The 14,579-nt window shown below is 55.9% G+C and overlaps 1 protein-coding gene across 1 annotated transcript; it reads left to right on the forward strand.

Moving 5' to 3' along the window:
* Positions 1–989: 989 nt before the first annotated feature.
* MRPL28 (mitochondrial ribosomal protein L28) lies at positions 990–4,146 on the forward strand. The gene is made up of 5 exons (XM_060260558.1): positions 990–1,295; positions 1,391–1,543; positions 1,630–1,764; positions 2,370–2,456; positions 2,711–4,146. Exons 1-5 carry the CDS (start codon positions 1,002–1,004, stop codon positions 2,804–2,806), a joined length of 765 nt encoding a protein of 254 aa, XP_060116541.1. The 5' UTR covers positions 990–1,001; the 3' UTR covers positions 2,807–4,146.
* The last annotated feature ends 10,433 nt before the right edge of the window (positions 4,147–14,579 follow it).

A 14,579-nucleotide genomic window follows, 5' to 3' on the forward strand; every position in this document is an offset into this window, starting at 1 on the left:
GGAACTTTATCAAAAGCTTTCTGGAAGTCAAGGTAAACAACATCTATTGGGTTCCCTTTTTCCACATGCTTGTTCACCCCCTCAAAGAAATGTAACAGGTTAGTGAGGCAAGATCTTCCCCTACAGAACCCATGCTGAGTCTTCCTCAATAACTTGTGTTCATCAATGTGCCTACTCATTCTGTCCTTGATAATGGTTTCTACCAACTTTCCCAGTATTGAAGTCAGACTGACTGGCCTGTAGTTTCCCGGATCTCCTTTCGAACCCTTTTTAAAGATGGGGGTGACATTTGCTACCTTCCAGTCTTCAGGAACGGAGGCAGATTTCAATGAAAGATTACATATTTTTGTCAGAAGATCCACAAGTTCAACTTTGAGTTCTTTCAGAACTCTTGGATGTATGCCATCCGGACCTGGTGACTTAGTTTTTAATTCGTCCATCAGTTGTAGGACCTCCTCTCTCGTCACCTCAATCTGACTCAGGTCTTTCAACACCCCTTCCAACATTAGTGGTTCTGGAGTGGGCAAACACTTCTCATCTTCCACAGTGAAGACGGAGGCAAAAATGCATTCAGCTTCTCAGCCATTTCCCTATCCTCCTTCAGTAATCCTTTGACCCCATGGTCATCCAAGGGCCCCACTGCCTCCCTGGCTGGCTTCCTGCTTCTAATGTATTTGAAGCATTTTTTACTGTTGGTCTTTTTGTTTTTTGCCCTATGCTCCTCGTGGCCCCTTTCTGCCTGCCTGATGACAGGGCCTGGAAGCGCCTGGACTGGGGGGGGGGGGGGGGGGCTGGCTGGCCGTCGGAAGAGCGGCTGGAAGGAGGGTTGCCACCTCCAGGCTCTGCACGACCTTGAGCTTTGGAGGCGGGGCGGCCGGACCGCCTGCCTTTCTCCTGGGCCGCTCTAGGCGCGCGTGTGGCGCCCTTCCGGTGACGCCGCGGAGGCGGGGCTCTGGCCGGAAGAGGGCCCCGGGCTTCCGGTTCCGGCGGCGAGGGGAGCGATGCCGCTGCACCAGGTGCCTCCGCGGCTGTGGAAGGCGGCACAGCTGCAGCGGGGCATCTATGCCCGCCTGCCCGAGCACTATCTGCGGGCGCTCCGAGAGGACGAGAAAGCGCCGCCGCCGGCCGTGCACTGGAGGCCGCAGGAGCGCCCGCGGGAGCTCGACCCCGCCACCGGCCGCCGCCGCCGCGTGCAGGACGTCCCGCTGCCCATCTACTACCCGCCAGCCAGCCAGGAGGGCCTCTGGGGCGGAGAGGGGTGGGTCTCCGGCTTCCGCTACGCCAACGACAACAAGGTCGGCCTCGGGCGGGTGGGCGGGCGCTTCCCTTCCCTTGCATGCCCCGCACTCCCTGGCCTGACTCGCCCCTCCTCCCTCCCTCCCTAGCACAGCTCTCACCCCGGGTGAAGAAGGTGTGGAAGCCGCAGCTCTTCTTCCGCCAGCTCTACAGCGAGATCCTGGACAGGCGGCTCACCATCACGGTCACCATGCGGACCCTGGACCTCATTGATGCCGCCTTCGGTTTCGACTTCTACATTTTGAAGGTCAGTGGCCCGAGTGGAAGAGGACCTCTGCCCTGCTCCCTGCCCAGGGACTTGCTGAATGGCAGCTTCTTTCTCTCACTCCGCAGACGCCCAAGGCAGAGCTCTGCTCCAAACTGGGCATGGATCTGAAGCGCACCATGCTGCTGAGGCTCGCTCGCCGCGATCCTGCTCTTCACCCCAACGACCCTGCAAAGAGAGAGGCGATTTATGAGAAATACAAGGTGGGTGGGAGCCTTGCCTGGAGGTAATGGGCCAGTTTCAGCTGTTCCTTTGCTGTTTCCCTTCCCCGCATCCAGCACTCTTGCCTTATTGTTGGTGGAGCAAGCATGGGTGTTTGCATGAGGAGGTATCACGGCATGCTCACCCTGAGCAGGTTTTGCAGTGCTGGTGGGGGCTGCTGCACATGGGTGCAAAAGATCTTTGAGGCAACTGACATATTTGTTGGTTGGGGCTAGTCTTAGTCTTCTGCTGCTGAAACTTCTCCTCTTCCTCCAAACTGTGCTGCCAGAAACTGCATGGCTCAAGGAAGAAAACAGAGCCAGCAGCAGCAGGCTGTTCTGAATTGACGTTGCACACTTGCCGGGCTTCCATCAGCTCACCTCACCCCGCTTCAGCTGTAGGCCTGTGCTCTTGTGCCTCTTTACAAGCTGAGCTGTTTTGTTTTTTTTAAACTTCTCTGGGTTTGCAACTGGTTGTGGCTTTAAGTGGCCAACTTGAGTTTTAGGAGATGAGGTGGTATGCCACTCTTTCAAGTAACTAGCACAGCACCAGGAGTTTTTTCGCTTCCTCCTGGATGCTGCAATTGTGTTTCTTGCTTTACACACAGGAGTTTGTCATCCCAGTGGAGGAGGCAGAATGGGTTGGGCTGAGTTTGGAAGAAGCAGTAGAAAAGCAGCGGCTCCGAGAGAAGAAGGTGCGTCTGAGCTGGGGCATCTCACCGAGGGGGGGGGGGGAAGGGGGCTGTGTGTCATTCAGATGTCCCCTTCCCTTTTGGGGTGTTAATGGCCAGCTTCTCCCAAGTGGGAGGAAGAGGCCACTCCTTGCCTCTGTAACGCCAGTCAGTTGCCCCAGGGCTGTGCAGAAAAGCCTCTCTTGGGTCCAGCTAGCCCTTCTGCTGTGGCACTTTGAGATACTCATTCTCTCCCATGCTCTGTGTGTATCTGGCAGGACGCGGTTCCCCTCTTCAGAGTCTACATAGAAGAACTGGTGCAGCAGCTCCAGGAGCAGAAACTATCTGAATCGGCCAAAGAGCAAAGGAACTGACAAAGAGCAGGCTGGGGTGGGGCGGGCAACTCTTTGCGTTTCTGTTAGCCTGTGAGGTGGGATATCTTGAGGGGGCTGACTCGTGTGCAGAAGAGGAGGGTCAGTGTGAGGAGTGGGGGCATCTGCAGGGAGTGTCCTCGGGAAGGGCTGGGCGCTCGTCACCTGTGTTCTCCTTCTCCACTAAGGAAGCTGTGGCAGAGCCTCAATAAAGCGAAGGATGCCTTCCCACCATGACTGGATGGCTTTTTTGAACGTGGCTCTGGAGAGGCTGGACCCCCCCCCCCCCCCACCGCTGCCCCATGGGCCACTAGTCTTCCCATCAGCCTCCAGGCTCGGCAAGGTGTTTGTGTGGATGACTGCCAGGTACCTAGAGGAGGTGCCAGGAGGACAGTGGCTGGGGGTGGTGGTGGTTTCTGCTTTGTTTGGGACAACGTTCAGAGTGAATTGGCAGTTTGTGTTGAATGAAGGAAAGAACCTGATTTTTCCTCTTAAGATTACAACATTAAGAAGTTAAGAATGTAGAAGGAAACAAGAAAAGAATTGTGGAAGCTACTCAGTTGTTTGCTTCCTGGCCTAGAGGGTCTCTGCTTGCCATTTGGGGGCTGCTGAGGGAGGTCTGGCAGGCAGTGCCCGCCTCTCCCAGGCCTTAGCCAGAAATAAGCCAAGGCGGCAGCTGCCTAATGTTGCCTCTGGCCAGCATCTCTTCAATGACCTGAGATTTGAGCAGGAAAGACTGCAGCAGAAACTGACCTCTTCCTGAAGAGGGAAGGTGCTTGGAGGCCCCTGGCAGCGCTCCTGAGGCTGCACACAGGAATTCTTGCAAGGAGCTTGAAGGTGTCTTAGCATATCGTCGGGACAAACTTTAAAAACCACCGAAGGGGGCTGGGGGAGTTGAGGTATCTCTTCTGTAAAGGCTGAGATTGTATGAAGCTGTGAGGGAGTAATTCTCTGGTCTTGTTGTCATTCTATGCCCCCCCCCCCATCCAGAAGAGGGCTATGTGGGGGGGGGGGAGCTCCCAAGCAGGGTTTGACACAGTGGGGGGCAGCCTGTTTCTCTGAAGACCTCCAGCCACTGGATGTCAGTCAGTGTAGGGATGGGCTGACACCCTTGATGAGAGAGACAGCTCACCCATAAAAGTCACCCACGTTGGTCACCATGGTGGCATCTTGGTGCAATGAGTTTCAAGTGAAGAAAGGCCGCTGTTTGCATAGTCTCCTGTGAGTAGCCTTCACACGATGAGCAAAGCAACTTTACGTTGTGTTCTTTGACTGGCCTTTTATGTATTCCTGAAGACGTGGACTGTTCCTTCATCATAAAGAAATCTCCCATTTATCTCCAACCCTCGTATCTTTTCTGTGGCTGTGCTGTTTCTTGGGGGGCAGGCAAGCAGAATTGTGTCCAGTGGTGCTGGGGCTTGCCACCCAGACAATCCATCCCAGCAACCCTGTGGCTCCCCTGTCCGCTCACTGTGCTGCCTCAGCCTGGCTTCTTTTCGTCTTGCGAGGGTTTCTTGTTCCACAGCTGTCATGGTGGGACTCAGGCAGGAGCTGCCGCACTAGGCCTTTGCTGCCCCCCCCCCACCCCGCTGTGTGTGTGCCTTGCCTGGTGCAGCCGCCCATGTGACCGGTGCGGGGGAGGGGGCATGGCCTGAGCTGGCAGGCTGGAGCCCGGGAAGGGTCCCTTGCAGGGTGGGTGGACTGGTTGCAAGGGAGGCCCAGCCCGGGCAGCTCTGGTGGGTGTGCTTGTCTTGCTGGCAGCTGGGCTGATGCCGTTCAGGCTCTGGGGCTCTCCAGCATGTGCGGGTTGCTTCCCTTTCTTGCTGCTGGTGTTGTGGGGAAAAGGCTGCTTTGCAGGACCAGCAAGAGGGGCCGGTGGGAGGGATTCTTGCCCATCAGGCTTGGTTCTGCTTGCAGGGTGGTCAGGCGGGCCTTTGGGGAAAGTTCTGCTCGTGCATGAAGAATGCCCTGTGACCAGGCCACACTGCAGCCAGGAGCGGAAGCTGCCCAAATGGGGAAAGGGAGGCGGTGTTTGGCAGCCACCTTGCGGAAAGAGTTCGCTGCCAGTTCGTGCTGCCTGCCCCCTCCCCTCCCGGAAAGAAGGCTCCAAGCAGTTCCGGGTGGGATGTGAGAAGGATGCGAGAGGGGCCACTTTCTCCAGCAATTCTAAGTAAGGCAGTGGTGCCTACAGGGGCCGGTTGCCATAGCGACGGTAGGATTTGAAGGACCATCATTTGGTCCTCGTCTCAGCCAATCAGCTGGAGGAGCCAAAGCTGCAGCACAAAGTCAAGATTGCCATCTCCCCACCGGGCGGCTGCTGCCACGAAGGGGAAAGTGCTCTCGATAGCCTCTGTCATGGCGGACAGCAGAAACCCCGGCCAGAGGGCAGCACAGCGCAGTTGGCAGGTGAGACAATGGACGGCAGCACGTAGCGCTCTTGGTCGTCTTCTCCTTTGGCCTTGGCTCCCTCCGGCTCCCACCCTGGCCTGTTGCCAGACACGCCCCCCCCCCCCCCCAGCGCAGACAAAGGAAGGGGACCGGAGCTGCTCTCCCCAACTTGCCTTTGTGGGCCTTTCAGATCCCATTTGGCAACGCAAGCCCATGAAAGGCCCCCAGCTGGGCTCCCGCAGGGAGAGGACCGTGCCCCCTCCCGGCTGCCCAGAGGCCCCACCCCCTGCAGGGCCACTGTCTGCCGCAAAAGCATTTGAGCTCATAAAAGGCATTTGTCAGGGAAAGGAGGAGAGAATGCAGTGCCCACGTTTCCCCCACCGCCTCCATGGCTGGTTATGCCGATGGGCCTTGTGGAGATCGAAGCCTAGCGAGTGGGGCAAAGTTGCACGTGTGCCCCTGGGGGAGGGGGGGGAGCACCAGAACCATAGAATGTGCGCAGTCAGAGGGGGAGGGAAGAGCTCTTAGCTGTCCTCCTTGTTTGTGATGCTGTGGCGCTAGGAGATGACCCACCTCTTCATTGGTCGTCGCAGGAGTGCTGCCTCTAGAGAGGGGCAGAGACAAACTTCTCTCGTCTGATGGGAGGAGGGAAAGTTCCTGAGCTTTGCCGTGAATTTGTCCAGGGCCAGCTTCTTGTCAAGGAGGCTGTGTCTGCGGTGCAAGTAGCCCAGAAGCTTGGCCTGACCTCAGAGCTTCTTTCCTTTGCTGCCCAGCTGACTTTGAGTGGTGATCTTCCTTCCCGGAGGTCCTGAAGCCCTTTGCTCCAAGAGTTTGGGGAGAGGGGCACAAGTGTCTCCGCCTCATTCCGTCCTCCTGCGTCTCCTGTGCTGGGAATGGTTCCTACCAAGACCCAGGAGGGAGAGGAAGGAGGAGCAGGCCAGACGCTGCTGTCCTCTCAGCCAGCAGAGTCCCAGCCGGGTCAGTTTCAAAGGCCCTGGGAGGGCAAGGGTTGCATTATGAGGTCAATCTTGAGAAGAAAATCTTTTAATCCACTGCAGCTAATCCAGTTGGCTTTTGTTGGCCGTGACATATTCAGCCCCAACAAAAGGCGCTGCTTGGTGTCCAGCAATGTGCATTGCGCAGTCCTACCTTCCTCACTTGGAGTCTGGCCGCCAGACTGAAGAGGCGCTCCCTCTGCCAGACTTTGTGTCAGGCAGTCCTTCGTTTCAAAGAGTCTGGCTGCCGTGTGCTAACCCTGACCTGCCTGGGAGAAAGACGACAGAAGAAGCCACCTTCCAGGCAGAATTCCTCCACCTTGAGGGGCTTGGCCCACAAGCAAGATGATGCGAGCGGAGCCTTCCTGGTGCCAAGAGTGCCTGTTCCACTTCATGGCTGCAGGGGGCACCCTGGCTTTCCCCGTGGCCCGGCTGCCCCTTCCCCATAGTTGGAAAGATGAGGTGGTTTCCTGCTGTGCTCTAGGAGTTACACCCCTGGCCAATGAAAATGCACTGAGAGCCAAGAGGTTTCTGGGGAACCTCTGGCGCTCTTCCGTGGGCTCAGACGGCAGAATTTGACCTCTCTTCTGGGGCTCTGGCTGTAGTCCTACAAAGGATAGGTTCTGTGCAGACTGCCTTTGGGGTGGCCAGGTCTGTTTCGCTGGGATGCAGAATTCATCTGTCAGGATTGGGTCTCTCGGTCTGTGTAGCCATAGGAACATAAGAGAAGCTGTGCTGGATCGAGCCAATGACCCATCCGTTCCAACACTCTGGGTCACACAGTGGCAAAAAACCCCAGGTCCATCAGTTGGGCCAGGACACTAGAAGCCCCCCCAAGCACCAAGGATACAGAGCATCACTGCCCCAGACACAAGAACATAAGAGAAGCCATGTTGGATGTGGCCAATGGCCCATCCAGTCCAGCACTCTGTGTCACACAGTGGCCAAAAAAACAGGCGCCGTCAGGAGGTCCACCAAGGGGCCAGGACACTAGAAGCCCCCCCAAGCACCAAGGATACAGAGCATCACTGCCCCAGACATAAGAACATAAGAGAAGCCATGCTGGATGTGGCCAATGGCCCATCCAGTCCAGCACTCTGTGTCACACAGTGGCCAAAAAAAACAGGTGCCATCAGGAGGTCCACCAGGGGGCCAGGACACTAGAAGCCCCCCCAAGCACCAAGGATACAGAGCATCACTGCCCCAGACATAAGAACATAAGAGAAGCCATGCTGGATGTGGCCAATGGCCCATCCAGTCCAGCACTCTGTGTCACACAGTGGCCAAAAAAAAACAGGTGCCATCAGGAGGTCCACCAGGGGGCCAGGACACTAGAAGCCCCCCCAAGCACCAAGGATACAGAGCATCACTGCCCCAGGCAGAGAGTTTCATCAGTGCCCTGTGGCTAACAGCCACTGATGGACCTCTGCTCCAGATGTTTATCCAATCTCCTCTTGAAGCTGGCCATGCTTGTAGCTGCCACCACCTCTTATGGCAGTGAATTCCACGTGTTAATCATCCTTTGGGTGAAGAAGGACTTCCTTGTATCCATTCTAACCCGACTGCTCAGCAATTTCATTGAGTGCCCACGAGTATTGTGAGAAAGGGAGAAAAGTCCTTCTTTCTCTACCTTCTCTATCCCATGCATAATCTTGTAAGTCCTGTTGGTTCCCCACCACAAGCAAGGTCGTTTGTATCTGCCTTTGCCTTTTCATGCTGAATCTGGCTTATTTTGGACAGAGCTTCCAATGCCCCAGCATTTCCATGGCATCACATTGAGCAGTTTGAAAACCCAGGGTTGAAGACATAACTTAACCCAGGGCAGCTGTGAGAAATTTGTGTTCCCTTTTTGAAAGTGGCAGAGAACTGCCTCTGGCAACACGAGCCGAATCCTTAGTTTAAGCTGCCTGGATCAGGTGGGGCAAAAGGATTCTGGGCTGCCTTTCCTGCTGGTAGCTGGAGGAGTCCCTGCCCCTGGGCCAGCCAGACATTTCCGCTTCCTGCTGCAGACTCTGCTGGCCTTTTTTGTTGGATCCCTTGGTCCTTTTGGTCTGCCCGGGGCCAGCCCTCTGCTGGGCAGTAACACCACAACGCCGGGGCAGAACAAACACACGGGACTTGGAAGCTCCTTTTTTGTCGCCCCTCTGTATCGCATTGATGGGCCTTGACTGTGCAGAGCTCCGCCAACAACTTCTTGGCCTAATGTTTAGGGACACCCCCCCCTCCCTGGGGGAGGAGTCCCCCTTGGAGCTTGCAGTGCTGTGCTGGCACCCTCCCACGCTCCACTGGGGCAGCAGCTTCACTGCCAGTGCTCTGGCCATGTTCCTCATCCTCTTGGAGGAGTGACAAGTGGAGTGCCTCAAGGATCTGTTCTGGGACTGTTTTGGTCAACATCATCAATGATTTGGATGGTGCAGAATTGTTTTCTGTGGCCCCAGAATGTCGGACCAGAACCAACGGTGTGAAATTAAATCAAAAGAGTTTGCAATGCAACATTAGGAAGAACTTCCTGACCATTAGAGCAGTTCCTCAGTGGAACAGGCTTCCTCCTTGGGAGGTGGTGAGTGGGCTCTCCTTCCTTGGGAGGTTTTTAAGCAGAGGCTGGATGGCCACCTGACAGCAACGCTGGTTCTGTGAACTTAGGAAGATCATGAGAAGGAGGGCAGGAAGGGCTGCATCAGTGCTTGGTTCATGTGGCCCTTTCTGACACACCCTGGGAAATGCTGGGGGCCACTTTGCGGTCAGGCAGCTGTTTTTCTCCAGGCCAGTTTGGCCAGAGATCCTGGAGGGTTTTGCCATCTTCCAGGCATGGAGCCTGCAGGGGCCACTGGGGACTTATGTGTGTGTGTGGAGGGAAGGTGTTTGTGAATTTCCTGTGTAGTGTAGGGGGTTGGACTAGATGACCCTGGAGGCCAGTTCCAGCTCTGATTCTATAATGTCTGAGCCCGTTTTGGAGGCTCTCCCTTCCTGGATTGCATCTGCCTGCTCTCTGGAGCACCAAGCAGCAGCAGGGCAGCCAGAGGGCTCTGTGGAGAGGGCTGAGCCTGCCTTCCTGCAGGGCACTCCAGGTGGAAGCTCTTGGCTCTCCTGCAGCAGTGCAAAAGAGCCTTGGGCCCTGCCAGGAGCTGTCCTGGGTCCTGACCTGACAGTCAGAGCAGCCCTTCCATCCCCCTGCTGGGGCCGCTGCACACCACAGTCCTTGGGCATCCACGAGACCACGCCCATCAGGGGCAGTCCATGCAATCTGCTGCTTCCTCAGACTCAGCAGGAGCACATGGTGAGAGCAAGTGTGGGGTAGCCGTCAGAGTGTCAGACTAGGAATTGGGAGAGCCCGGTACAAATCCTCCCTCTGCCATGGCAGCTTGCTGGGTGACCCTGGGCCAGTCATGCTCTCTCAGCCTATCCTGCCTCACAGGGTTGTTGTGGAGGTAAAAGGCAGGCAAGGAGAAGGAAGCCAGCCCTGCTGGGGGAGAAAGGGGGGGCATAAACAAAGCCCAGAAATGCTCCTGCCAATGCTGCTCCTCTGGGTCTTCCTGTGGATTTGCCACCTGAGACCAGCATTCTCTCTCTCCCCCATGGCTGTGCCCACGTCCATGCCACCCAAGCAGAGCTGCAGCAACACAACCTCCAGTCTCCAAGCAGGCTCTCCAATGAGGGATGCATCTGCTTATCCCCCTAGCAAGTCACCCGGAGGACAGCTGCTCTGGGGCTGAACAGACCCCTCCAGGGAATGACCTGGTGTTTGGGGCTGGCTGCTCTGAAGCCCTCCCTCCCTCCCTCGGCTTCTAACCCTGTGGAAACTCACAAAGGACACTGGGCTAAGGCTGGCTTTGGCAGCACCTCCAACCAAGTGTGTGGCTCACCTGCACAGGAGAAGTGCACGTTCCTCTTTACCTGCCTTCAGTTCCAGCATTGTGGAACTCTCTTTGGAGAAGCGTGGAAGTTCCGACACTCTGCCTATTCAGATGAAAAGTCTGCCCCACCCTCTGCCCTCCCCCTGAGGTTCGTGAAATGACCAGGCTGGGAGGACCAGGTCTCTTCACATCGTGCTCCACTTTTCAGCCTTCTGCCTGCAGAAGCCCAAGAGACTGCAGTGGTTGGGGGGCGGGGGGCCCAGTGTCTCGCACTGAGGATGAAGAACCAACCAGAAGCTGAGTCCAGGTAAGACAGAAGAGATGTTGGTCAGAGTGCTTTTTGCACCTGCTTCTGGCCAGGAAAAATGATGTTTTTGGAGACAGCTGGTCTGAGCTGCTTGTAGTAGAGTGATTTGTGTGGGGCTGCCCCAGAAAGGACCTAGAGGGTGCAGCTGGTCCATCTATCAGCAAACTGCCCACATGACTGTCATTCTGCAGCAGGGCTGCTGCCCTCCCCACAGGAGCGCAAGGCGATATTGTCCCGGCAAGCCTCTCCTTAGCTGCTTTGAATGGTATTTGATCATGTGACTGGTGTTTCATCTGCCAAGATTCTGATCAAGTTTAATTAATTTGTGTTGCAAACCACTTGGAGTAGCTGGGGAAAGCGGCACAGAAATAACAATAAATAAAAACCCAAAACGTCACAAATCACCGACCAGAAGCCCCAGATGAGGTCAAGGATGTGGCATTAGAAATAGGAAGTTCTGTGTTCAAATCCTGCTCCTAAAAGAGCCAGTTTGGTGGTGTGGTTAAGTGTGTGGACTTTTATCTGGAAGAACCAAGTCTGATTCCCCACTCCTCCTCCACATCCACCTGCTGGAGTGACCTTGAGTCAGGAACAAGTTCTCGTAGAGCTGTTCCTCTGAAGTTTCTGTCAGAGCTCTCTCAGTTCCACCTGCCTCACAGGGTGCCTGTTGTCTGTAAGTCCAACTGAGACTCCTTTGGGTAATGAAGGGCCGGGTATAAATCTAATCTCTTCTTCTGTTTCTACTCAGCACTCTTCCTTCCTTCACGCCTCCAAACCCAGGCATAGTTGATAAGGCTGGATAGACTTCAGCGTGCGCATGTACAGTTGCTACCAGTTTTGCACACGGGGAAATGGAGAGGCGGTTGGGGAAGCCAATTCAACTGGGCTGCCCTTCTTGGTGGTTGGTGAAGACCCTCCTTGCAGACCTGTGCAGGATTCTTTGCCCTGCCTTTGCTGGAGTTGCAGCTGTTGGTCTTTGTACCCAGAAGTGTGTGGCAAACGGTGGGGACGCAAATGTTATGGGACTGTGTTCCAGTGGCTGTTGCCTGCTTGGGCGGTTGTGGTCACCCGAGGCACGTGCTGCTTCTTCTCTGTAACCACAGTCTGCTTGTGCATTGGCAGTTCCATAGGGTGAGGGCTTCGTGATGCTGCTCCAAGTCATGCGTCTGGACGGGATGAGCAGCTGTCGTACCCTTCTTGAGTTCATACATGCTTGTTCAGATTGCCCATCTGGCTAATCACCGAATTCTGTTGCAGGGGTGAGCTTGTTTCCTCCTTTGTAGTACAATCCCCAAGATCCACCAGTGTGTTTTAACTTAACCAAGCCAGGGTTTGTAGGTGGGATCTACACCATAACTCATGTGCGTCACAGATTCCTGGGGCTGTGCTCTTGCCTGCGCAGCATCTGGCTGTGGGTATGCTAATTTTAGCATCCTGATGGCAAAGTCAGCCCCTGGGAACAGGCTGGTTGTCCACCAAGCCCGTGATTCCCAACCCCAAAGCGGGTTGCAGTGCCTGTGAAGACGGGCTCGGCCTTCTGCACTTGCAAGGATTTATGCAGGCTGCTTTTAAAAGTAGGCCTGCGTACCAAGTCAGTTTGGACTTGTGGGTCCAAGGAGCTGGGACCCGCAGCGTCAGGCTGCCCTCTCTCCCCCTTGGTGTTTGCTTGTCAGTCCCAAGCACAGCACTGTGGCCAGTGTGTCCATCTCGTGGGCTGGTGTATTTTGACTGCCCTTTCCCCACACACTTGTGACCTTGCATGGCTTTTCACTAACCAGGCCACATAGAATGCGCAGTATATTGTTCTATATTGTGCAACCCCCTGCACAATGCAAGAAACTCACAAACACTTTTCCAAATTCACAGGATCCTCATTGCTGTCAGATGGCCATCTAGTCTCTGTTTAAAAACCTCCAAGGAAGGAGAGCCCACCACCTCCCAAGGAAGCCTGTTCCACTGAGGAATTGCTCTAAACTCACCAATCCCTCCCCCTAAATTCACAGGATCCACATTGCTGTCTGATGGCCATCTAGCCTCTGTTTCAAAACCTCCAAGGAAGGAGAGCCCACCACCTCCCAAGAAAGCCTGTCCCACTGAGGAATTGCTCTAATGGTCAGGAAGTTCTTCCTAATGTTAAGCTGGAAACTCTTTTGATTTAATTTCAACCCATTGGTTCTGGTCCTACCTTCCGGGGCAACAGAAAACAATTCCATACCATCCTCTCTAGGACGCCCCTTCAAGTACTCAGCCTCCTCCTCTTCAGGCTAAACAGGCCCAGCTCCTTCAACCTTTCCTCATAGGACTTGGTCTCCAGACCCCTCACCATCTTTGTTGCCCTCCTCTGGACCTGTTCCAGCTTGTCTATATCCTTCTTAAAATGTGGTGCCCAAAACTGAACACAGTACTCCAGGTGAGGTCTTACCAGAGCACAGTAAAGTGATACCATCACATCATGTGATCTGGACACTATACTTCTGTTGATACAGCCCCAAATTGCCTTTGCCTTTTTAGCCACCGCATCACACTGTTGACTCATGTTCAGCGTATGATCCACTAAGACCCCTAGACCCTTTTTGCACATACTACTGCTAAGACAAGTCTCCCCCATCCTATAACCATGCATTGGATTTTTCCTACCTAAATGCAGAACTTGACATTTATCCCTCTTAAAATTCATTGGTGCTGTCTGGGCCACAGCAGAGTAAAGAGCTCTCCTTCTGCTCCTCCTCCACTGCAGCTGGGATTTTAAACCAAGCCAGGAGAGGGATGGGGCTTGCTGAGGTTGGGATATGGGGCATGGCTGGGAGGCCCGTGGCCTTTCTGTCACTGCTTATTTGTAGTCCCCACTCCTTTGTGCACACAAGAGGCACTTTGTTTGGAAGGATGTTGAAGAAGACGTGCTCCACAAGTGAACTTTTCCCACTAACTGGAAGGTTTGAAAAGTCTGGCAAAGCTTAAGTTGCTGAGCCCCACCACGCAACGGTTACTACAACGGAGGAGGTCGCCTTGCAGCGCTGGGGTGCTGCGCCTGGCCCTTCAGATGGTGGTAGATGGAGCCCTCGCTTCTTCTCTGGGAAGCTCTCTGAAACTGGATAGGGCTGCCTGTTGGGGGTCAGCAGGGGTCTGTGACGCCAGTGCAGAAACAGGTTGCCCGCAGGCCAGGGGCGGGTAGGCTTCCCAATCCCCAGGTCCCAGCGGGGGATCCCCGGGTTTTACAGGCTTCCCCCCTCCCCCAGCCAGTTGGCCGGCGGGGGAAGCCCCACCCCCACAGCCATTATACACCTCCATGAATGATTCCCATAGGGAATGATGGGGAATTGATCTGCGGGTATCGGGGGCTCTGGGGGGGCTGTTTTTTTGAGGTAGAGGCACCAAATTTTCAGTATAGCATCTAGTGCCTATCCCCCAAAAACCCCCCAAGTTTCAAAAGGATTGGACCAGGGGGTCCAATTCTACGAGCCCCAAAAGAAGGTGCCCCTATCTTTCATTATTTCCTATGGAAGGAAGGCATTTTAAAAGGTGTGCTGTCCCTTTAAACGTGATGGCCAGAACTCCCTTTGGAGTTCAATTCTGCTTGTCACACCCTTGCTCCTGGCTCCACCCCCAAAGTCTCCTGGCTCCACCCCCAAAGTCCCCAGATATTTCTTGAGTTGGACTTGGCAACCCTAGGGGCGGGGCAGCTGGTTCCACCTCCTTCTCTGATTAATGGGGGGTGAGCGCTGCAGGCGGTGGAGGGCGGGGAAGGGAGGGAAGAGCGGGTGCCTGGCCCGCCCCTGGGAGGCGGCCCCGTGTCCCTGGGCGGGGCTCTGGCGGAGGCGGCCCCTCCCGCGCGGGGCGTTCCCATGGCGACGGGGCCTGGGCGGGCTGCTGCGCTTCCGGTCCCGTCCTGGGGCTCCGCGGGGGGCGCTGCTGAGCGGCGGCGGAAGGGAAGGGAAGGAAGGGCGGACGGACGGAAGGAAGGAAGAGGGAGCGAGGGAGGCAGGGATCCAGCCAGCAGGCCGGAGCGAGGCGCGGGGCCGGGCGGGTCATGGGGGTCCGGGGCCGTCCGCCCCGCGCGGCCTCCTCCTCCTGCTCGTCGTTCTCGGCGGGGCCGCTGCCTGCCGCGGGCCGGTGAGTGCGGGGCCGGGAGGGAGGGGGGGGGGTCCCGCAAGCCCCTCCCACTAACGCCCCCCCTTCTCCCCTGCAGCCGGGCCCCCTGAGGCCCCCGGGCCGGTCCCGCCGCCGCCGCCGCG

The sequence above is a fragment of the Heteronotia binoei genome, chromosome 20 (assembly GCF_032191835.1).
Source record: "Heteronotia binoei isolate CCM8104 ecotype False Entrance Well chromosome 20, APGP_CSIRO_Hbin_v1, whole genome shotgun sequence".
NCBI classification, from domain to species: Eukaryota; Metazoa; Chordata; class Lepidosauria; order Squamata; family Gekkonidae; genus Heteronotia; species Heteronotia binoei.

Bases quoted from the DNA above. Each gene is read 5' to 3' on its own strand.
- MRPL28 (XM_060260558.1), top strand. From the start codon at position 1,002: ATGCCGCTGCACCAGGTGCCTCCGCGGCTGTGGAAGGCGGCACAGCTG. The intron at 1,765-2,369 runs GTGGGTGGGAGC...CTTTACACACAG, and splicing joins CGATTTATGAGAAATACAAG to GAGTTTGTCATCCCAGTGGA. The intron at 2,457-2,710 runs GTGCGTCTGAGC...TGTATCTGGCAG, and splicing joins AGCGGCTCCGAGAGAAGAAG to GACGCGGTTCCCCTCTTCAG.